This window comes from Elaeis guineensis, chromosome 7 (genome assembly GCF_000442705.2).
Source record: "Elaeis guineensis isolate ETL-2024a chromosome 7, EG11, whole genome shotgun sequence".
Taxonomy (NCBI): Eukaryota; Viridiplantae; Streptophyta; class Magnoliopsida; order Arecales; family Arecaceae; genus Elaeis; species Elaeis guineensis.
The window spans coordinates 11412147-11438284 of record NC_025999.2 but is presented as its reverse complement, the minus strand read 5'-3'; the positions used below and the strand labels follow the sequence as shown (position 1 = coordinate 11438284).

The window sequence follows — 26138 nt, the reverse complement described above, 5'->3', positions numbered from 1 at the left end:
CCATTAATTTTTGCGTTCCTTTAAAATAGTAAATCCAAAAAGTACAACAATTCAATGTGCTCACTATGACACAAGCTACAAAAAAGAGCAGAAGAATCTCATGAGCTCATTGCACAAGGTAGAGAATGTGTTCAAGCCACAGAAATCAAGCTTTTCATCTCAGCCTTTATAATTGAATAAATTCCAAGCTATACAGATTTCAATGTAATCCTTCAAGAATATTGGTTCGTTGAAAAATCTCAATTTTCATTTTCAAACTTACCATCTTCCATATCAACAACAGAGAGAGATGATGGATATTTACACTTTCAAACTCTTGCACAAAATGTAACCATGCACGCCTGTTAATGCAAATGTGACACAGAAAGAGTGATAAATTATGCATTTCCTAAAAAACTTATCTAATAAAAGAAGTATCTATTTTTTGGTAGGAAAACATATGTATCTGTTTACAGACACTTCTCCATCAGGTGCAAGATTGGCAGGGTCCAGAAGTCTCTAAACACCCCAAGAAGAAAGGAAATCAATTAACCACCACCGTCTAAAAGTCTCTAAACAACCCCTAATCTAATTATTGACGGTGGTAGCAGCGGACAAAGCGGAAAGCTGCGGCCGCAGTGCCGACTTCGCCTTCAAATCGGCGAACCGGTGGCGTCGGCCCCCGCGCCCGTTCTCCAAAGCCCTAAGCAGCGACTCGGCCTTGCTCGTGGCCCTCGCGCTCGCACCGCCGCCGGCGAGCTCCCTGAGGGCAGTCTCCACCACCTCTATCTCCCGCACGTCCGCCGCCGCGTCCTCCCCGCCGCTCATCACCAGGTTCAGCAGCGCCGCCGCCGCGTTCTCCCTCGCCATTCCGCTCGCCCCCCCGCCGCCGTCCACCAGATCCACCAGAACTCTAACTCCTGCTACCTCCCGGAAGGCGTCGACGCTCTCGTAACACCCCGCCACTTGTGCGATCACCGCCGTGGCGTCCTCCACGACGCGGGTCCGGCCGTCATTGACGACGAGAGAGAAGAGGGCTGGGACGGCGCCGAGATCGACCATGGCCGGGCGGTTGAGGGGGTAGAGGGCGATGCCGAAGAGGGCTTTTAGGGCGTCCCTGATGGAGCGGGTGGGGGGATTGGGGGCGCGGAGGATGGCGATAAGGGAGGCGACGAGAGGGCGCTTGGAGCCGATGATGGGGCGGTAGGCATCCACCGTGAGGAGGCTGTAGAGGGTGGCGGCGGCGTGCTGGGCGGTGGCGGCGGTGGAGGGTGAGGGGAGACGGATGGCGGCGGCGAGGGCGTCGAGGATGCCAGGGGTGGACATGAGGGTCTCGCGGGAGGAGATGGAGAGGTTGAGGAGGGCGGCGGCGGCGTTCTCCTGGGAGGGCGGGGAGTGGCGGCCGCCGCCGGGGAGGAGGCGGGCGGCGAGGACGGGGATGGCGCCGGCGTCGGCGAGGAGGGGGCGGATCTCGGGGTCGTGCTTGGAGAGGAGGCGGATCTCTGCGATGGCTTCGGCGGCGGAGTCGGCATCCGCCGCTGAATTCAGCCTCTTTACCAGCGATGCGGCCGTGCGGAGCTTTACCTCCATTTCTCGATCCGGGAACGAAGCGTGTGTACGGGCAAAGGACGAGGCGAGAGCTAATTTAATTAATCCAGCGAGGGAAGGAGAGGAACGGATGTTGGGTACCGGACAGGATAAAAATGCTGTTGGAAGAGGCGCAGACACGTGCGCATGATGGGATGGTGGGGCCCGCGGTGCGTGATGTCAGAATTTTCCATACTAGAAGAACCGGCCCACGAAAAAAACAATAAGTTTGAGTACATAAAAAAAAATATAAAACTGTAATCCTCTTAATTTGATAGGTCATACAAAACAATATAATGTAATATATATATATATATATATATATATATATATAACTTTTCATACAGCCCATGAAATCTAAGGAGCAAAATTACGCAGAACATGGTGTACAAACTGTATTTTATTATCTTTTCTAACACAAATAGACTAAATATTAAATTTTTTAGTATTAAAAGGGACCTAAGTTACCACATAGCCACCATAGCTCATATTTTAATAGAGATAAGAGGCAACCTTGTATCCTTTGTGGTGGCTCATATGGGCGATGAAAATACTGCATAATAAAAGGGTGTTGGATCAAACGCACTTGTCATCAACCATTATTCTTTCGTAGATTGCAATCATTATATACTGTAATTTAACTCTTTTACAAATCATATGCAATAATCTAAAATATAAATAAAAATTTATTAATTTAAGATATTAATTAGAAAAAAGTCTCACCAACAAATATGAAAAAGCAAGGAAAGGATGGATATCATTAGCTGCAAAAATTCCGGTTGTCCGTAATTCAGCTAAGAAACCATATTATTTTTCCTAAAAATCATGTATATATACATTTTTATGCCTAAAAAAGTATGGTTTGTTGAGTAGGGTGACTAGGGTTTGGTGATCTATATGACATCAATTTTTGTGGGAAAGTTGGTGTTCCATCATGTCAGGGAACGCAAGTGGCTTTAACTTTGGCCCATGCCATAGGTAAACTTTGGTCGGCATTAGAAATCCTTTTTTTTCTGTTGAAACGTTTGACACTCTTTGACAAATCCGTTCAACTCGTAATACCATGCCTTCCACATCTCTTGATCATCAAATTAAAGCAAAAAAGATTTAAAATTTAGGATGCTTTTGTTTTTGCATTTAAAATCTAAATCAGAGAGGATTGAAATAAAAATCAAATCATCCATATTCTTGGACATGCTTGGTTGGCAGAGCTGAACAAGTAATCGAAATCCAAAGAAATCCATCCAATCCACCCTAATAAACATCAGTTGCGGTCAATTGAAAGATATGAATCAGATTAAATCGGATTGTGATTCATAAAAAATTTGATTAATTACGATCGATTCGATTTCTACATTTTTAACCCATATAAAACCGAACACAACCAATCAATATAGTATTTTTAATACTTAGACTATTTAAAAAATTAAAAATTAATAATTATGACATGTTATGTACTGACTCATGGATGTTATAAAATTATTATATCATAGTTTCTATATAAATTGAATGGTGCATTGATTTGTGATGTTTAAAATTAATATTAGATCAATATTGAAACCTAAACTGACACAATCTATTTGAATCCGCTACAAATCGTTAATTTTGGTTTCAAACAATTAATACATGATAAACGGTCGATAGTAGGTTTGACTTTTTTCAATCTGATTAGGTTCGATCATATCAAATTTTTCTCTCAATCTGATCCAACTCGATCCGTACTCAGTCCTATTGGTTGGTGACCAAAAATAGAATCAAAATCAAAATAAATTTTTAATAATAAAAGAGAATCAAATTTGAATTTTAGAGGATTTAAGTATCTCTATTCGCTCTGGAGTGAAAATAGAAATTAAGCTTCTGCAATCAAAAAGATGCAATGGGGGCGCACTCATTTTCTTTTCTATCCAGGAGTGCACAACTACTTCCAACTAAACATACCCACTTGATTACATTTTAATGTTTAAAAGCTAGGTTAGTTTATTTGTACATCTTTCTAATGCGCATAATCTTAAGATGCACCATGTGGCCCAAGCCAAGATGATGCTCAATCGCAACTGATCTCAAGTTTGGATTGGTTTTGGCTGCTAAAATTGGGAATAAATCATGGTTATCTTTAATATTTATTTAACTGTAGGATAAGATGTGATAAGGTGGGAGGGATAACTTTTTACTGTGGGTGAAAAGATAAAATCGCCCGCATCTTTATCGTTACTTTTTGTTTTTGTTAAGGAAGGGATGTCTTGGTCATTCACATATGAAAATGAAATAAAATCTAGAGAATATCCCAATTGGAGGGACCTCAATCAAGGAACCACCTATCCTCACCTATCCCCAGTTCGACTAAACTACTGGGGATCGGCAATATCAGGGGGTCAAATGGAATTTATCCAGAGATAAGAACAGAATAGGTCAGTAATCTCAGCCCTCGTCCTACTTCCGAACTGGACCTATAGGATTGAACCTGGGCAAACAGGAGCATAATGGAGCCTTGTTATCCTGCAACTACAAATCTACTTCCCCACAAATCATCAAAGCGTACATTGAACTCATATCAACACTTTGGCAGCCAACATATACCCTGGATGGTATAAGGTCGCTTTTTTGCAAGGTGCTGTGAATTTGAATCTTAGTGATATAGGTTATGTAGGCACATTATGTGTGTGTGTATATATAAAAGAGAGAGAATCAGATTAGAATCAGAACGATCAGAATTGAACTCAGATCCGATCAAGTCAAAACTCTATAATAGAAATCCTACATTAATGATCCAAGCCATTAAATATGATCTACTACTTCAAAACTATTTGCATACGAAAAATCATATGATTTGAAAACTCCTAGCCTATGCATCAAATAGTCAAAAATTGGACAGCCTAAATAAAATTGAATTAGATGTATTTTTTGATGACTTGATGCACATACTAGGGATCTTCAAATTCTATAATTTTTTGTGTGTAAATAGCTTTGAGATAATAGATTATATCCAATGATTTGGATCATTGATATATGATCTCTGTTGTGCCAGATTCCTAACTTGGCCGTCGAAGAGTCCATGTCGGAGCCGACTCTGGTTAGGACTTGTTTTGCAGAAACACCACTCCGATGGTCTCTGATGGTTGGGACAGAGATGGCTAGAGCGAGCCAGAGATCACCGAAGCGGCATCCCTGCAAAATAAATTCTGACCAGAGTCGGCTTCAGTGTAGATCCTCCGACGATCAAGTCAGAAATCTAATACAATAATCTCCATTGTCTAATTTTGATCTAATCATATTTAAACCCAAAACCAATCGACCTTATCCAAGTTTGCCCTTATATAAATATAATATATATATATATATATAGACACACACACATATATACACCTAACTCAGAATATCTTCTATTATGATAGTGCACATAAAATATCTTTGCAGACTAATCTTTGATTGGATTAATTGACTTGTCGAACCTTCAACCCAACTGTGTGGCCCACAAGCTTAAAAGTTTGATTAATTCTTTATACACTAGGTGCGGTGTAATAATAGCATACCGCTCAATAATATTGAGGCACGTAGCACATTTAGATGGGACAAACATTGAATACTGCTCAATTTTTTCTTTCCCTGATTTTTAGTAATAAAAATATCATTTTCTCTATACAATAAAGAAAGAATAGTAATATTATTTTGTAATACTTTGTATGATTTTTCGTGAATATATATGGCATCCTGAACTATATATATAACTTCATGTATATTTATGACATTCTAAATAATATATATGACTTTCTGATACCTTGTATGACTTCTATGAATATATATGATATCTTGAACAATATATATGACATCCTGAAAAATATATAAAGCTTCCTAATGCCTTATATGACTTTCTGTAAGCATATATGACATTCCGAATAGTATATATGATATCTTATGAATATATGTGACATCCTGAATAATATGTATGACTTCTTAATATTTTATACGATCTCCTGTAAGTATATATGACATCCTGAATAATATATATAACTTTCTGTGAATATATATGATATTCTGAACAATATATATTGCTTTCTAACACCTTATATGACTTTCTATGAATATATATGATATTTCGAACAATATATATGACTTTCTATGAATATATATGATGTCTCGAATAATATATATGACTTTTTAATACCTTATATGATATCAAAAAAAAATCACATATATTATTCAAAATATTATACATATTCACAGAAAGTCATATATATTATTCAGAATATCATATATATTTACAGAAAGTCATAAAAAATATTAGAAAGCTATATATATTATTCAGAATATCATATATATCTATAAAAAATTATATATATTATTCGAGATATCATATATACTCACAAGAAGTTATATATATTCACAAGATTTCATATGTATTATTCGGAATATCATATATATTCATAAGAAGTCATACAAGACATCATAAAGCTATATATATTATTCAAGATATCATAAATATATAGAAAGTCATATATATAGTATAGGATGTCATATATATTTACGAAAAATTATACAAGGTATTAGAAAATAATAATACTATTCCTTCTTTGTTGTATAAAGGAAAGCATATTTTTATCACTGAAAATTGAAGAAAGAAAAAGCTGAATGGCATTAAATATATGTCGCATCGTTAAGTATGCTACGTATTTTAAGATAATTGGGTGGCACACTCCACATCAAATTAATTGTGCCACACTTGATGCACAAAAACTTTCTCTAAAGGTTTAGCTATCAAAAGAAAGGCAAAAAATATTCACTCCTTATAAATCATTCACTGCTCTGATAATTACAATAAATATCATAAAATGAGATACAAATAGTAATCTTTTATATTTATTTTTCTTCTATCAATGACATCATGCAATACGAGCAGGCTAATGAGTATAAGAGATTATACACTAAAGTTAATTTATTCTCTTATATTAACAAATTTAGGTTTTTAACTTCCTCTCTCTCTCTAATGTTTTGTTGTTGGTGGAAAGCACCTATATTTAAAGAGAGAGAAATTCTTTGGGCACCACGGGTGGTGTACAAAATCCGATGTGGAGTGCACCACCTCTCCGATTGGTCTATGTAGTCACTACTCTTCAATGTATATTTAATACCTACAGGTCGGCTTTTTCGTTTAAAAATTTTATATGACAAAAGTATTCCTATGTTTTACAAAAATTATAATATCTTGTGACGCAATATAGCCCAGGATGTCATAATAGCCTAAGATATCATAATATGAGAGAGATATTTTTGTCCAACCACTTTCTAACGTATATTTAATGCCTGCAGATTGATTTTTTCATTTGAAAATTTTGAATGATGAAAATATTCCTATTCTTTAGAAAAAATTATGATATCCTGTGCATATAATGGATGTAGGATGTCATAATATGGACATAAAATATCATAATTTTTTTAAAAGACAGGAGCATTATCATCATATAAAATTTTTAAATGAAAAAATCGACCTGCATTAAATATGTATTAAAAAGTGATGACTACATGGACCAATCGGAGAAGGTGGTGCACTCCACGTCAGATTTCTACACTGCCTGTAGTGCACAAAGAATTTCGCCTAAAGTGAACATTCAAGTATAAAACTAATCATTGATTAGATGGCCTAATAGGCCTCTAAACAAGCATCTTATATGCTTAGATATCGCATTTGAAGGTGCTAAGCCCTTAGCAGAATGATTTGAATACAAGGCAGCCTGGCTATATTTTTGTTTCTAAAGATAAGGTTGATTTCTAGATAAATAGATAACTTTCCTATGCCTTGTGATATAAAAACTCCCTAAAGCCCAAGCCCAAATAATTTTAGAATGGCATTGGTGTCTAAATGTTTAGGTTTGGACTCGTTCTATGTAACCAGTGGCTATCAAAACTTCGCTGTGATACTTCTTGGATTTGATCGGGTTATGCAGAGATTCACTCGTCGGAGTCTTGACATATGGCCATAGCCATAAATCTATTTCACAACATATCATTAATTCCTACATATAAACTTGCATTACTAATGAATCTACTAGCACATCAATGCTTGTCTCAAATGATACAAGCACTACAAGAAAAATAATTTTAGGCAACCATTGAGAAGCAATGGCTAAAATAATCACTACAAAAGTAGTTCTATGGCAACAATATTTTTAACCATTGGCTTAAATCTAATTATAGGCAGCAGTTTTATAGTAGCAGTTTTAAACCATTACCATAAGGTACATTATGCGACAATTAGACAACAATTTTCAAATAGTATTGCATAAAAATTTATATTTTAGCAATATTTTTTGCTACTGTTGCCTATACATTTATCTATATGCAATAATTAGTTATGGTTGTTGCTTAAAATTAGCATATTCTGTAGTGCCTAAAATAACCGTTGTATAAAGATATAATTCTAAATAGCGGGGATTTTATAGTCATAGCCTAAAATGATATTTTTAAAAAATAATTTATATAATCACTATCTTTAATCGTGGTTCTAGTCACTATATAAAGTGATTCTTTACAGCAACGAATGATATAATCGTTACAAAAAATTATATTCTTTTATAGCAGAGTTTAGCACTGTTGCATAAAAATGATGTTTCAAACAATGGCTTATAAAACTATTACCTGAGGTGATGATTTTTAGTAGCTACCTATATAACCATTGTCTAAATTGATAGTGTTTAGTAACAGTTTGTTTAAATATTGCTTAAAATGATAGTTTTTAGTAATAGTTCTAGTTGTCGTGGCATAAAGTAATATATTTTTGCAATATATGATAGAACTATTGCATAAAATGATGCTCATGTGTAGCAGAATGTAGAGCCATTGTATAATACAATATTTTTGGATGATGACTTATATAACCCTTACTTTAAGTTATATAGTCATTTAGTTAATTAATATTCTTCTAATATACTAATTAATATACTTTTAATTGAGTAATCGATGTTCTTGATTAATACATTTTCATACTATTTTTTGCTATTGTTATCCATATATCTGTATATATACAATAACTAATTATAAAAAGATTATAAAAATACTAAAAAATTCAAAAAAAAATTAGTCCCTATTTGAAGATTTTAATCGAATTAGTATAAATTTCTTTAAATTATCTCTAAAAGATATGCACATATTAAATTAGTCATCAGTGAACCAGGAGGATCATCAAACTCGATGTAAACCACTTTCTCTCCAATCACATCAATTAAAGATCATAATAAATAATAAATAATTTATTAATTAATTAATATTATTTTAATTAAGTAATTAATAAATACTTTCAACCGACCAACGTCTACTTTAAGTAGGTTTGGGGTTAGGTTTAGGTCATGATCAAGCCAATCCATATAGATCTATTTATTAAATAGGCTAGATTCAAGTGTAGATCTTTAACCTATTTAACCCATTTCAATCAATTTAATAATTGGATGGGGTTATGACCTGACCCATTTAATCTTTTTAAAATCTACTTAATATATTTCTAACTTATGTAACCCAACCCGCTTAACCTATTTATCCCATTTAAAATGACTTGACTTGTTTAATAAGTAGATTATATGGATCGGGTTGGCTTATCTATTTATTAAATAAATTAGATTTAAACATGAATTCTTGATCTATCTATTTAATAAATAGGCCGAATTTAGAGTAATAAATTTCTAACCTAATACATATCTGACCCAATCCCTATCTGATTTGATATGATTCGATTACCATCTCTATTTTTAAGTTTCCTTCAAAATGAGTTTTCTCTAATGTTAGAAGTCTTATTAAGCTCTATTGAAAAAAAAAAAAAAGCATCACTCATGTTTCCTCAAGTATCAAAGAAGATATGTGCGTGTACAAATTTTTATTAAAAAAATAAACATAATAAATGAATATGAGGATTTGAACCTAAAATCTATTAATGGTCTAATCATCAAATTAACCAATAAACCCCAACTCTCATATGTTTTTATGTTGATGGATAAATATATTTAGACCATTCAAACACTTACATATAGATGCCCTATGCAAAATTATTCCCACCGATTAAGCCTCTTAAGAACGTAAAAAACTAAGGAAAATGAGAAAAGATAGAAAAATTAAATAAAAATAAAAGAAAAAAATTCTTTTCTATAAAGAAACCAATTTTCACATGTTTTTTTTTATTTAATATAGACTCTCGCAGGAAAGAGTCCTATCAAGTTCAGAGACCCATGAATCTATATATTCTCATCCATCTTGTCTCTGTGGATACCTAACACAAAATCATAGTCTTCCCCATTCGACTGCTCCAAGCCTCCCACTTGATTGAGCCTCCTAAGGACAAAAAAAATGGAGGAAAAACCAAGGAAAACTTTGGAAAATTTGATGAAACAAAGGAAGGATGGAAAAAATCAAAGGTAAGTCCTTTTCCCTCATAGATTGATCATTCTTCTTTAGTTTTTGCATCTTTTTCTTTTCATTTCATTGTCTTTTTTTTTTTGGGGGGGGGGGTGATCTATGGGGAAGGAGAGCATCTGAGGATATCGAAGGGGTTTCTTAGGTTCCAATTGGGTTTTTTCTTAAGGATATAGGATTTTGTGCGAGTTGTGGCAGTGTGCGCTTGAGGTTTTTGAGAGCTTAATCTGGATGGAAGTATAATATTTTATAGGGTTTGGAGATTTTTGATCGAAAATTTTTTTCTTTGGCTCCTATATTTTCAATTTATGGAGCTCTATTCAAATGATAATATGAATATGATACTAAATCCCTGGTGTGAGACTTGCACCAGGCTAAGTTCCACCTTTCTGAACTCTCACATGGGACTGAAAGAATTTTTCTTTTTATGGAGTTGTGTTCTCATAATAACATGGATATGATACCAAATCCACAGTGTGAGACCTACAGTAAACTAAGTTCTATCTTTCTGAACTCTCATGTAGGATCGAAATAATTTTTCTTTGGCTCCTCAATTTCAATTTATGGAGTTCTGTTCTCTTGATAATATGAATATGATACTAAATCCATGGTGTGAGACTTGCACTAGGCTAAGTTCCACCTTTCTAAACTCTCATGTGGGTCCGAAAAGATCTTTCTTTAGCTCTTAAATTTCAATTCATGGAGTTCTTTGAAATAAAATTTATGATTGAATGGAAATGGTTATCCATTATCAAGTCTATACTAGAAATATATTTTCACATGTCCGTCTGCTTTAGAAAATTAAGGAAATCCATATGTATGTTATCAAATATTTTTTCTGATCACTTTGATAAAATTAGTAGGACATCCTAATATCAGTTATGATATGAATCATTTCTTAAGTGGTGGTGAATAACCAACATATTCTCAAATAAATAAAAAAGTCACTACATTATATAGTCATTAATAAAAATGTCAAGCAAAAATTGATAGAATTATTTATTTGTTTTGTTATTTTCCTTAAATATATTAAGCAGTTGATCCATATGATGATCACATTGTATTTTATCACATATGACTAATTAGAAAAATATAAATATTTTATACTAACTCCATATTCATTTTAGATATTTCTTAGTTTCTACTCTTTCAAAGTTTTTCTGATCAAAATTTGGAAGCCTGAGATATGGATAAGAGTTGGATGTCGAAACCATGAACAAGTAATGCATATATTAGTAGGGTATAATAATTCTTAGATTTTGCATTTACTAAGTCGGCTGAAGGAGAGAAAATTGTATGTCCATACATGAAATGTTGCAATACTTATTAGTTCAAAACAAATATTGTTGCTGACCACTTAATATGCAAAGATTTTAATCCGACATATACCAATTGGATTTTTCATGGAGAGGGAGATATAGATGATGATGGTGAGGATGTTGAAAAAAGATAGAAATATGATGTTGGCATCAATACTTTATTATATGATACTTTTAGAGATGTAGAAAGAGAAAGGATTAGTGAAAGGCCTATTATAAACAATAGGAAGTTTTACAATTTACTTAAAGAGGTAAATCAAGAGTTATATTCATGTTGTAAAACTTTTTCAAAACTTTCTTTTATAATCCAATTATACCTCATCAAATGTGAGAATAGATTGAATAATACTTTAATTAACTAAATTCTAAATTTATTGATAAAAGTATTTCCTAATGCAAAGTTTTTTGAGTCTTTTAATAAAGTCAAAAAAAGGTGAGAGACTCAGATCCTCACTATAAGAAGATATATGCATGTCCTGATGACTGTATACTTTATCAGAAGGAGTATGAAAAAGTAGAGTCTTATCACAAATGTAAGGTCTTGAGGTAGAAATCGAATGCTAATCCTAAGAAAAGTGGGGATGAAGAAGAATTTGTATCAAAGGCCTCTAAAATCCCTATAAAGATTTTGTGGCATTTTTCTTTAATACCTAGGCTACAACTATTCATGTCCTCAAAAACTTTCTAAGATAATGAGATGGCCTTAGGTGAAGCATCTTAAAGATGAGAAGTTGAGGCATTCAGCTGATGGCCAAGCTTAGAATGACTTTGATTCTTTATACAGAAATTATGTGTTGTATCCTCGTAACGTGAGGCTTGGTTTAGCCAGTGATGGTTTCAATCCTTTTAGGATAATGAGCATTGCTTATACCACATGACTAGTTGTGTTAATGGCATACATTTACCTTCATGGATGTGCATGAAATCTGAATATCTTATGTTATCTTTAATTATTCTTGGCTCTCAATCACCTTTAAATGATATTGATGTATACTTACAATCCTTGATTGAAGCATTGAAAGAATTATGGGATTCTGGGGTGGCCACCCATGATGCATCTAATAATGAAATATTTAAAATACATGCTACCTTGTGACTTTCCAAAATATACTATATTGTCTAGATGGGGCATAGAAGAGAGCTTCCTGCAATTATAATACATGCTCTCAATATCTGCGACATAATAGAAAGATGTATTATATGGGTCATTGTGTAGGAACCAGATCTAGGGTTTCAGAGTTAGATCTTGAAATTTTTTCAAGATCATACAGCGGAAGACTAAAATAAATCAAAATTTATTTTCTAAAATCAGAGAATCCCTAGATCTAAGATCCTATTACATGATTATTACATGGCATTAAATCAAAAATTAAAATATATAAATATAGAATGAACTACATGTTGATCAAATCAACATGTTTTTATACCACATCTAATTTATGTATTAAACAATAGATCAGATCTATTACCTTGCAAGTTAGACGCTCTAACCTCGCTGATCCGGGTTTAAGGATGATGTTGCAAGCCGCACACGCATCCGGCCTCTAGGAGTCGTCTACACGAGCCCACGAATCTCGATCAGAAGTCCTGCTTCAGGAAATCAGCACAGTATGCTAGTACTGCGCTGATCCTTCTTTGATGGTTGATCAGGTGCCTCCTTCTTCTTGATTTGGACTCTTCCAAAGATGGAAAGTAGAAGGAGGAGTTTCAGATCTGAGAGGCTCTCAGGAAACTCAAGATGGAGGGAGGAAAGATATGAAAACAAAAATCCTAGAAGAAGACCCTCTTCTTCTTCACATTTTTCTCTCTAGACACCCAAACTTGCATCTTTTATATCTCCACGATCCAAAGGTATTTCTCTCTTATTTTTGGATGGCACAAAGGTCTCTCAAATCTCTGACTTCTTCTAAAATTTCATAAAGAAACTCATCTTATATAGAGAGATATGATAGAGTCCTTGTCTAGGTCAAACACCTAGTCAAGGCTTATCCAAACATGGCAATTTAAGGGACGCCCAACTCTTGAGCACCTCCTTCATATTTTCATGCATGGATCACTAGAAAAGAGTACACAATGTATACCCTAAAAGCCACAAAAATTCCAAAAAAAATTTGGATAAATTTGGTGCAAAATTGAAAGAGTTTTGGATTTCTAAAACTCTATCTCATAGAATTCGAAATCCAAACTTATTCCTTTTAGATTTGATCCAAACCACCTTCCATGTAAGAAAGAAGAGAAGAGACCTTTTGTAAACGTGGGAGAGATCTGAGAGAGGGCTTTTGTTGCACAAAATAAGTGGAGATTGATGTTGAATTAAGAGAGAGGGCGTGGAGAAGGCTTATGTGGCGCAAGGTGGAATCCTAGTCTTACTAGGATCCTGTCTTATGACTTGTTTTAATTTGATTTTCCAAATCAAATCAAATCAAAATTAGATCAACCCAATTAAAATAGGTCTTAACCCAATTAAAAACCTAATTTAATCAGATTAAATTAGATTTAAATCTGATTTAATTTTTCAATCAAATTAGAAATTAGATTGACCCAAGTCCTAGTTGAACTAGGACTAGTTTTTTCTTGCACTTGGCTTATCCAATAAACCAATTAGACTTGATCCAATCAAGCCCAAACCAAATCTAATTAAATCATATTTAATTAAACTTAATCTCAGTCCATTGGCTTAATCAAATTAAGCCAATTAGCAATCAAATTGCTAATCGATCCTCCTGCAACACTTGTACTGGGTTAAATGTCAATCGTATTGATCATTCAACCCTAGAACGATTCTTAATCGTTGATCAACCATCCGATCGGATCATGAACTCTAATATGTATGACCTCATAGGTCCGAACCTAAGCCAGTAGCATAAGAACAAATTCCTATACCAATCGAAGTGACCATCTAGCAATGGTACCCGACGACCGGATAGATCGAATGTGTAGAACAACATCCTTAGAACCCATGCGGATATAGTTTTCATATAATTCATCTCCTTGACCAAAATGATCATAGGACACCCCAGAGCTCAACTGTCAACTCTGATCAGGTTGTCCACATTGTATTTCAAAATATCAAATCCATCTGATGGATTACCCTGGCCAAGGTTTTGCTAAATTGAAATACAGCGACTCATTCTTCTCCAACTCTTGGAGTGGTCAATCCCATCTCGATCACATTCTGACTTCACAAGTACTTGACTGTGCCCAGAAGCCTTCCATCCCTGAATTAGAAATTCAGTTAGTCCAGTACCAAAGCACAGTGAGTTGCTTGCAAGTCACTGAGGCGATCTCAGGTCTAAGGGACACTTATACCTATATCCCATCAGAGACATTCTCGACAGCAGAATACTCTGGAGTTGGTCACGTTCAATGATGATGTACCCTTACATCTCACCTGTATGCCATACCAGTGTCTCCACACTCCTTGGTTAAGAGGACAACCAATCCATATGGCCTACAGCGACCTATACTCGATAGAAGCTTTCGTCCTTATTAACAGCTTATCATTTGGTCGTGAACAGTTTTAAGGACTAATCGATAAATCCTCTCTTTATCGAACTTAAATAATCCTAAGGACTTCATCATAACAACGGAGTTCATTAGAAGATGAAAGCTTATGATGAAAATGCCAAATATATTTTATTTATTAACAAATCAATTATAATACTTGGTTGCTCAACCATCAACAGCTTGACGATTGGCTTTTTGGGACACATTTCCCAACTACTCCCACTTGTCCTAAAGCCACTCGGCACAGTATCTAATACCCATCTTCGACTTGTGGTTGTCGAACTCCTTTATTGCCAGGGCTTTAGTGAAGGGGTCGGCTAGGTTCTCCTTTCCGTTGATCTTCTGAAGGTCGACGTCACCTCGATCCACGATCTCCCGGACCAGGTGGAAGCGACGCAAGATGTGCTTCGTCCGCTGATGTGCTTTGGGTTCCTTCGCCTGAGCTATGGCACCAGTGCTGTCGCAGTAGAGCAAGACCGGACCATCGAGGGAGGGTGCTATTTCGAGCTCGTTGATGAATTTCCTCAGCCACACAGCTTCCTTCGCGGCATCTGATGCTGCGATATACTCCGCTTCACAAACAGAGTCTGCCACAGTATGCTGCTTGGAACTCTTCCAGCAGATGGCTCCACCATTCAGAGTAAAGATATAACCCGACACACTCCTGCTGTCATCATGGTTAGATTGGAAGCTGGAGTCTGTGAACCCCACAAGTTTCAGATCTGACTCACCATAAATCAACCATTGGTCCTTAGTATTTCTCAAATACTTAAGGATGGCTTTAACCACTTTTCAGTGGTTTTCTCCAGGATCAGATTGGTATCTACTCACTACTCCTAGTGAGTATGCCACATCTGGTCTTGTACATGTCATGGCGTACATGATAGATCCCACGGCTGAAGCATATGGGACTCTACTCATACGCTCTCTCTCTTCAGGAGTTATCGGACAATCCTTCTTAGAGAGAGAAATTCCTTGGCCTATCGGTAGATAGCCTTTCTTGAAATTCTTCATGCTGAACCTCTTCAGCATAGTGTCTATGTACATGGACTGGGATAACCCAAGCATCCTTTTAGATCTATCCCTATAGATCTTCATCCCTAGGATGTAGGATGCTTCACCCAAGTCCTTCATGGAGAACTGTGATGACAACTAAACTTTTATTCCCTGTAGTGCGGGGATGTCATTCCCGATTAAGAGAATGTCATCCACGTACAAGATAAGGAATACCACAACTGGACCATTTGCCCATTTATAGATGCAGGGCTCTTCTCCATTCTCAATGAAGCCATATGTTTTGATCACCTTATCAAAATACATGTTCCAACTTCGAGAAGCTTGCTTCAATCCATAAATGGATCTCTGAAGCTTGCACACCTTGGACTCATTTGTGGATGTAAACCCCTCAGGTTGTATCATATACACCTCTTCGGTCAGCTCTCCATTCAGGAAAGCTGTCTTTACATCCATCTGCCAGATCTCATAATCCAGATGGGCAGCTATTGCAAGCATTTTTCGAATGGATTTGAGCATTGCCACAGGAGAAAACATCTCGTCATAGTCAATACCATAACGTTGACGATACCCTTTGATGACCAGACGGGCTTTATAGGTCTCCACCTTTCCGTCTGCGCCCCTCTTCCTTTTGAAGACCCATTTACACCCAATGGGTTTAACCCCTTCAGGTGGGTCAACCAATGTCCATACATCGTTGACCTTCATGGACTCCATTTCGGATTTCATGGCTTCAAGCCATTTCTCGAAATCAGATCTCTGCATTGCATCCATATAGGTGATCGGATCCTCATTATTCTCATCAAGTTCGATGGGATCACCATCTCGGACCAAGAAACCGTAGTATCTGTCCGATTGATGCGGTACTCTACCAGATCGCCTTAATGGTGCAGATACATTGGGCTTCGAATATGATCTAATCATATTAGACTCAGGTTCAGCTATTGGTGTCGGTCCTTCTACCTGTTGAACTTCATCAAGTTCAATCTTAGAGGCAACGGTTCCTTCATCAAGGAACTCTTTTTCTAAAAAGATTGCCTTAAGGCTGACGAACACCTTTTGTTCATCAGCATGGTAGAAAAAATATCCTTTTGTCTCTTTGGGGTACCCTATGAATGAGCATTTGTCAGACCTAGGTCCAAGTTTGTCTGTGACTAATCGTTTGACATAGGTCGGGCACCCCCAGACCCTAAGGTGTGAAAGTGCTGGCTTACGTCCCGTCCATATCTCATATGGAGTCTTAATTACAGACTTACTTGGAACCCTATTTAACAGATAACAGGCCGATTCGAGTGCATATCACCAGAAGGATATCGGCAAGCTAGCAAAATCCATCATGGATCGGACCATGTCTAACAGAGTCCGATTCCTCCTTTCAGACATACCATTATGCTGTGGTGTTCCTGGAGGAGTCCATTGGGAGAGAATCCCATTCTCTCCTAGATATGTGAGAAATTCACTAGAAAGATATTCTCCTCCTCGATCAGATCGAAGAGTTTTAATACTCTTCCCAGTTTGTTTTTCTACTTCACTTCGAAATCGTTTGAACATTTCAAATGAATCCGACTTATGTTTCATCAGATAGACATATCCATATCGGGATAGGTCATCCATGAAAGCTATGAAGTAGAAATATCCACCTCTAGCACTGGTGCTCATGGGCCCGCATACATCAGTATGTACTAGGCCCAAGAGCTTAGTAGCTCTCTCACCTTTTCCAGTAAAAGGTGACTTGGTCATTTTACCAAGAAGACAGGACTCACAGGTTGGAAGTGATTCACAATCACTAACTTCGAGGATTTTCTCTTGAGTCAACCTGTTTATTCTGTTCTTGTTTATATGACCTAGCCTACAGTGCCATAAGTAGATATCTGACACACTATCTAATCTAGGGTGCTTGCCAGTTGAATAGACTACATTAACAGGTTGTGATAACATATACACACCATTGTTCAAATGTCCATAAAAAATAGTAACACCATTCTCAATGATATTACAAATTTGTTTCTTTATTGAAATTTCATAATCATTTTTGGCCAGAAGGCCTACAGAAATGATATTTAAAAAGAAACTGGGACAGAAATGACAATCATTAAGAACAACGATATGGGATTCAAATACAAGTTTCAAGATTCCTAATGCTAGAACTGGTCTTCCATCTCCAACATTCAGGAACCTCTCGCCTTGCTCGAATCTCCTACTGACCTGCAACCCCTGCAACGAATTACAAATATGGTAAGGGCTACCGGTATCCAATACCCAGTCAGTTATATCACAAATAGAAAAATTGCAAGGAGTTATCATATAAATACCTTGCCTAGCAACAACTTGCTGCTTTCTCTGCCTGTTCGGGTCTAGGGAGGCAATGTACTGGGGACAGTTCCTCTTCCAGTGCCCCCGCTTCTTGCAAAAGAAGCATTCAGCTTGACTCTTATCGGGTTTGATCTTTTTGGTCTGACACTGCACGGATGTCCTAGCCTGAACTTGCACCTTCTTCACTTTCTTCTTCTTGTTCTTCTTTCCTTTCTTAAAGGGTCGAGAACCAGAAGATGAACCTCCCACTAAGTTCACCGACTCCTTATGGAGTTGGTGATCTTTCTCAAAGTTCTGAAGTAACCCCAGTAATCCGTGGTAGTTTACTTCAGGCTTTGTCATTCTATAATGAGTGAGAAATAGGAGATAAGACTTGGGCAGCGAGTTCAGCATTGCATCTTTCCCAAGTTGCTCATGCAAGGAAAAGCCAAGCTTGCTCAATCGTTCCATCAGCTCGATCATGTACAATACATGATCAGTGACAGAGGCACCATCCCGCATTTTGGCGTTGAAGATGGCACAACTAGTCTTGTGCCTCTTCACGTCATCGGGTGTGCCAAAGGCATCCTCCAACACTTGAAGCATGTCCTTTGGCTGAGCCATCTCGAATCTATGACTGAACTCGTCGCTCATAGCAGCCAGCATGATACAGCGCACCGTGGTCCGGTCACTGAGCCACTTCTGGTAAGTATCTCTGACTGTTCCACGTGCATTGACAGCTGGCTCCTCAGGTGCAGGATCCATTATCACATATAGGATCCGTTCATGCTCCAGGACTATCTTCAACTTTCGGTACCAGCTACCGAAATTGGGTCCCACCAACTTATCATTGTCCAACAATGATCGGAGCGATAGGGAAGTGGCCATATCTGCACAAAAGAAAACCATAACCTAATTAGTAATTGATTCATTAAACCTAAGGATTTGAACTTTAATCAAAAGGTTTCTCCCACTATTTTATTCGAATTGGTAGCCTCTACCTCCTATTCGAGGAATTACCCTAATTCCTTAGTGGGTACTAGAATCCACTTAGACTGCACACAAGCCCAACTTTGGTTGGCCAACCCATGTACATCTAAGGGTAGGTTCATAACCAATTGTTTCTCTAAACAATTTTTAGTAATTTTAATTTTGCCCCAGAAACCTAATCAGTAGGCTTTGGCCTCCACTGTAAGGATCCGGTTAGGTCCAACCATTAACATGATCATACTTGGTATATCTAACCAATGAATGATTAAGCCCAACTTTGGTTGGCTCACCTAACCACCATAGAGAGACACTTCCAAGTCATCATATGATGAGTGATAATTCCATTAGTCAACAAGCACCAGGCCTTTGGGTCTGCAATGATTATTGAGTTAATGGACTCATTATCAAACAACTTAATGGGAGGCTATGACTCAGTTATCTCCATAACTTTATCATTTTAAGGACCTAATAATTTTAGAGGATTTAAATAATATAGAGGATGAGGTCAGATGAACCAGCTTATCATGATCCTCCCACTGGCTTCACCAAGTCAGCTTAAGGGAGACCATTAAAAGGGCTGGTCTAGGAGCACCTAAATTAGTCACACTGATTTACCTAGCTGACATGGGTCAGCTCGAATAGTCAAGTGATCCGATCAAAATATAATTTCACCAAGAGGCCAGGTAAGTTCGATCAGTAGGAGGGTCTGCCAAAGCTTGCCTTAGACACCATCAAAAATGGCCAGATAAGCGGGCTCCCAATTAAAAACCACCGGTCTGGTTTATCTTAGACACCAACTGGTTTAATTAGTTTCGATTAGATCAACCTAACAGTTCGTGCTAGACCGCTTAGCCAAAAATCAAGTCCATTTGGTTCTCGTTAAAGACATGGACTTGACCAACTACAACTATTGTAATTGATCTAGAGAATCCTTGACCTAATCTAAGACAACAATTGATTAGATTTAGTCAATTCTATAATTAAGTCCATCTTTAATCTAACCATAGGTCTAACCCAATTAATGGACCTAATTCTCACTAATCTATTGACCCAATGTGTTATGATTTGTGTCTTAGGTTCTTCAATTCACAATCCTAGAACCTAATCAAATAACTTCTTAATTCTTAATTAAGTTTTGGGCTGAGGGTTGGATTTGGCTTTTCAAAAAATAATTTTCATATTTGTAAAATAATTTTACAATATGATTCTACCAACCATATTGCATATTTGATTCATAATCAAGATACAAGTGAAATAAACATGAAACTACTTTAGATCTAATCTAAACAGGTTCATGTAATTGAAATAATTTCAACCTTAAATAATTTCTTTGCATAAAAATTATTATCAAAGAGATTTTATTTCAGATTTAAACATCTTTTAAATCTAATAAATTATAAATTTAATCTAGATCATATCTAACAAATTTATGATTAAAGATAGATCTACACAAGCTAGGACAACCTTTGTACTGTAAGGGGTAAACCTTACAGCAGGACAACCTTGCAGTTTGTGATTGATCTAAAATTTTAATTTTAGATTTAATAATCAGATTATAAATTAGATCTAATTTAAGAAATAATCTAAGCATATATAAATAATCATGTAATAAAGAACCTTGCTTTGATACCAATTGTAGGAACCAGATCTAGGGTTTCAGGGTTAGATCTTGAAACTTTTTCAAGATCATACAGCGGAAGACTAAAATAAATCAAAATTTATTTTCTAAAACTAGAGAATCTCTAGATCTAAGATCCTATTACATGATTATTACATGATATTAAATCAAAAATTAAAATATATAAATATAGCATGAACTACATGTTGATCAAATCAACATGTTTTTATATCACATCTAATGTATATATTAAACAATAGATCAGATCTATTACCTTGCAAGTTAGATGCTCTAACCTCACTGATCTAGGCTTAAGGATGATGTTGCAAGCCGCACACGCGTCCGGCCTCTAGGAGTCATCTACACGAGCCCACGAATCTCGATCAGAAGTCCTGCTTCAGGAAATCAGCACAGTATGCTAGTACTGCGCTGATCCTTCTTTGATGGTTGATCAGGTGCCTCCTTCTTCTTGATTTGGACTCTTCCAAAGATGGAAAGTAGAAGGAGGAGTTTCAGATCTGAGACGCTCTCAGGAAACTCAAGATGGAGGGAGGAAAGATATGAAAACAAAAACCCTAGAAGAAGACCCTCTTCTTCTTCACATTTTTCTCTCTAGACACCCAAACTTGCATCTTTTATATCTCCATGACCCAAAGGTATTTCTCTATAATTTTTGAATGGCACAAAGGTCTCTCAAATCTCTGACTTCTCCCAAAATTTTATAAAGAAACTCATCTTATATAGAGAGATATGATAGAGTCTTTGTCTAGGTCAAACACCTAGTCAAGGCTTATCCAAACATGGCAATTTAAGGGACGCCCAACTCTTGAGCACCTCCTTCATATTTTCATACATGGATCACTAGAAAAGGATGCACAATGTATACCCTAAAAGTCACAAAAATTTCAAAAAAAAATTGGATAAATTCGGTACAAAATTGAAAGAATTTTGGATTTCTAAAACTCTATCTCATAGAATTCGAAATCCAAACTCATTCCTTTTAGATTTGATCCAAACTACCTTCCATGTAAGAAAGAAGAGAAGAGATCTTTTGTGAATGTGGGAGAGATCTGGGAGAGGGCTTTTGTCACACAAAATAAATGGAGATTGGCGTTGAATTAAGAGAGAGGGCGTGGAGAAGGCTTATGTGGCGCAAGGTGGAATCCTAGTCTTACTAGGATTCTGTCTTATGACTTGTTTTAATTTGGTTTCCCAAACCAAATCAAATCAAAATTAGATCAACCCAATTAAAATAGGTCTTAACCCAATTAAAAACCTAATTTAATCAGATTAAATTAGATTTAAATCTGATTTAATTTTCTAATCAAATTAGAAATTAGATTGACCCAAGCCCTAGTTGAACTAGGACTAGTTTTTTCTTGCACTTGGCTTATCCAATAAACCAATTAGACTTGATCCAATCAAGCCCAAACCAAATCTAATTAAATCATATTTAATTAGACTTAATCTCAGCCCATTGGCTTAATCAAATTAAGCCAATTAGCAATCAAATTGCTAATTGATCCTCCTGCAACACTTGTACTGGGTTAAATGTCAATCGTATTGATCATTTAACCCTAGAACGATTCTTAATCGTTGATCAACCATCCGATCGGATCATGAACTCTAATGTTTGTGACCTCATAGGTCCGAACCTAAGCTGGTAGCATAGGAATAAATTTCTATACCAATCGAAGTGACCATCTAGCAATGGTACCCGACGACCGGATAGGTCGAATGTGTAGAACAACATCCTTAGAACCCATGCGGATATAGTTTTCATATAATTCATCCCCTTGACCAAAATGATCATAGGATACCCCAGAGCTCAACTGTCAACTCTGATCAGGTTGTCCACATTGTATTTCAAAATATCAAATCCATCTGATGGATTACCCTGGCCAAGGTTTTGCTAAATTGAAATACAGCGACTCATTCTTCTCCAACTCTTGGAGTGGTCAATCCCATCTCGATCACATTCTAACTTCACAAGTACTTAACTGTGCCTAGAAGCCTTCCGTCTCTGAATTAAAAATTCAGTTAGTCCAGTACCAAAGCACAGTGAGTTGCTTGCAAGTCACTGAGGCGATCTCAGGTCTAAGGGACACTTATACCTATATCCCATCAGAGACATTCTCGACAGCAGAATACTCTGGAGTTGGTCACGTTCAATGATGATGTACCCTTACATCTCACCTGTATGCCATACCAGTGTCTCCACACTCCTTGGTTAAGAGGACAACCAACCCATATGGCCTACAGCGACCTATACTCGATAGAAGCTGTCGTCCTTATTAACAGCTTATCATTTGGTCGTGAACAGTTTTAAGGACTAATCGATAAATCCTCTCTTTATCAAACTTAAATAATCCTAAGGACTTCATCATAACAACGGAGTTCATTAGAAGATGAAAGCTTATGATGAAAATGCCAAATATATTTTATTTATTAACAAATCAATTACAATACTTGGTTGCTCAACCATCAACAGCTTGACGATTGGCTTTTTGGGACACATTTCCCAACACATTGCAGATTCTTGGATCCACACCATCAATGGTGTCGTGATAAAGTATCTTTCAATGGTACTATGGAGTTTAGGCCTGCACCAAAGCCCTTGTCTAGGATAGTTATATTAAAGCATCTGCATGACTTTAAATGAGTTTGAAAAAATATAAAAGAAGACGAAAAACATTAGTACCACATGGAAGAAGAAATCCATATTCTTTCAGTTACTATATTGACAGCATAACACATTATGGCATAATATTGATGTGATGCATATTGAGAAAAATATTTATGACAATATATTAAAAACTTTACTTAATATTTTAGAGAAGATGAAGGATCATAAGAAAGCTTACTTTGATTTATATGATATGGGTACAAGAAAGAAGCTTCATCCTATTGAGTTTGAAGACCATCAAAATATATTATTGATCAAAGAATGCCACTCTTTGAAAAATGATGAGAAAGATATCTTTTGTCAAGTCCCAAAGAGAGTTACACTTTCTAATGACTGTGCATCAAATGTATCACAGTATGTACAACTCATATAGAAAAAAGTCTCAAGGTATAAGAGTAATGATGCTCATTTTATGTTGCACTACTTACTACAAGTTGTAGTTACACTACAAAAAAATTGGTTATTAGCGACGATCAAATGCCGTTGCTAATAATGAAAATGCCGTCGCCAATGCTATTAACGACGCAGAGCCATTGCTAAAAAATAGCTGAAAAAAAGTTCGACACTAAAGCTGCATATTAGCAATGACACCTAAGCCGTCACTAATAATAAGTAGTAGCGATAGCAATTAGCGATGGCTTTCCGTCGCTTATAATATTTTTTAAAATTTGAATTAAAAAATAAACAAAATATTAGCAATGACTTCTCTGTCTCTAATAAGACGTCACTACAGCCATCGCAATTAATTATATTTTTTTAAAAAATATATTTTTAGCAATTATATTTATTAAAATCTATTATAATTTAATTAACAAGAAATTATATTTACTAAAATCTATTGTAATTAAATTAACAAGCGACATATATTTATGGATATTATAACAACTAATAATTAATTATCATCATTATAAATAAAAAAACTAATATTATATATTATATCAAAATTAAATTATATAAATAATACTACTAAAATATCAAATATATTACACCAAAACTTTAAAAAAAATTAACAGAGATCGTCCTCCTGCTCCTGCTCTTGTACGTCCAATGCAGTAGTAGATGGATAAAAGTCAGATATCCCAGCATCCTGTAATAAAAAAAATAAAATATTATTAATAATTTTAGAACTAAATTAATTGAAACTATAAAACTATTATAATTGATGCACGTCAAACCTAAACCTTAATAGAGGAACATATTTTGATATACTACTTCAATTTTTGAATGAATTATTTTTATACATTTTATTCGATGATACGGAGCTATAAACACCCCCAACCAATACTCGATCAGATGGTTAAGTTAAATTTTGATCCCTTGAATACTTCCTCCCTCCTGCTTGAAATCTAAACCGACATGGAGTGATATATTTTGATATACTCCTCCAATTCTTGAATGAATTATTTCTACATATTTTATTCGATGATACGAAGCTATAAACATCTCCGACCCATCTATCGAATTGTTAGATTGAATTTTGATACCCTAGGTACCCCTCTCTCCCACCTCAAGCCTAAACCGATACGAAGGGATATATTTCGATATACTCTTTTGATTTTCGAATGGATTATTTCTACATATTTCATTCGATGATACAGACGTATCTACACCTCCATCCCATCTACTGGATAGGTAGATTGATTTTTGACCCATAGATCTCCTTTCTCCGACTCAAGCCTAATTATGTGAAGCTTTTAACTATAAAAATTTAAGACAAATAAAGAAATTTATTAATACTACTTGACTTACTTGCTGTGATGGTTGTGACAACAAGCTTAGCTGATCGCATAGATGTGGATCTCAAAAAATCTCAACAACCATGTCGTGGATGGCATCCCAAAAGCTTTGAGGTCACTGGCAAAAAAGTCTCTGCATAACCTCCTCGATATGTGTATCATCCCATATCTAAATCGTCAAGACCTGAAAGGAAGACGTCAAAGACTAGCGAGCTACTAGAGGATCAAAGCTATGCCCGAACTCTATAACCTGGCTCCTACTCACCCCTTCGATAGCCCTGAGCCATCATTCAAGGTCAAGAAGGTGCTGAGAGGATGGGTCCTCACCATACCGTGCTATGACGTACTTCACATAATCCACCTACGTAGTTTAGAAATTCATTAGTGATATTATATATATCAGTATATATAAAAATTTAATAAATAATCTTTTAAGTTATCACGATCCATCTGGACATAGAATCTAAGTAATCATTGATCCTCCTAGACTGGTGTGTGACCTCCCACAACTATAGCTGCCATAGTATATGACCCAGCTCTGTGCCTATAAATAAATAATAAAATTTAATAAAAACAAACATATGATCAACTAAATATGAGATTAATATAAATTTAAAATTTTAATTTTATCAATCTATCTGCTATAAAATGTGTGCCAATAGAGCTGCTGGTGTGCTTGATTGGATCATAATGGACGGCCCGATTCTATCAAACCCTCTCCTCACTACTCCACTGATCATAAAGGGCCTTCCATACGTCCGTCGCATCCAGTGATCCATGAAAGACTTTCAGTCCAATGATGATTCAAAATTGGAGAACTCAATAGCGACCTGCCTGAGGTGGTACAATCCATCTCAGAGCCTACATGTGGCAATCTCCTTGAAGGTCCGACAGCCGACCTCCTCATCCTCAGGAGTCTCGAATTGGTAGTATGACTGCAAATAAAGGATGGCATATATTAATAAATAGAATACAAATGTACCAACAAATAATAAATTTAAAAATTAAACACCTTTGAC

General features: G+C 36.0%; 1 protein-coding gene across 1 annotated transcript; it reads right to left on the bottom strand.

Moving 5' to 3' along the window:
* Positions 1 to 356: 356 nt before the first annotated feature.
* Positions 357 to 1642, bottom strand: LOC105049126 (U-box domain-containing protein 17). The gene has a single exon (XM_010928688.4). It carries the CDS (start codon positions 1567 to 1569, stop codon positions 568 to 570), a length of 1002 nt encoding a protein of 333 aa, XP_010926990.1. The 5' UTR covers positions 1570 to 1642; the 3' UTR covers positions 357 to 567.
* Between the last annotated feature and the right edge of the window lie 24496 nt (positions 1643 to 26138).

What these genes read in the sequence shown, in the direction of transcription:
- LOC105049126 (XM_010928688.4), bottom strand. Translation starts at nt 1,569, where the DNA reads ATGGAGGTAAAGCTCCGCACGGCCGCATCGCTGGTAAAGAGGCTGAAT.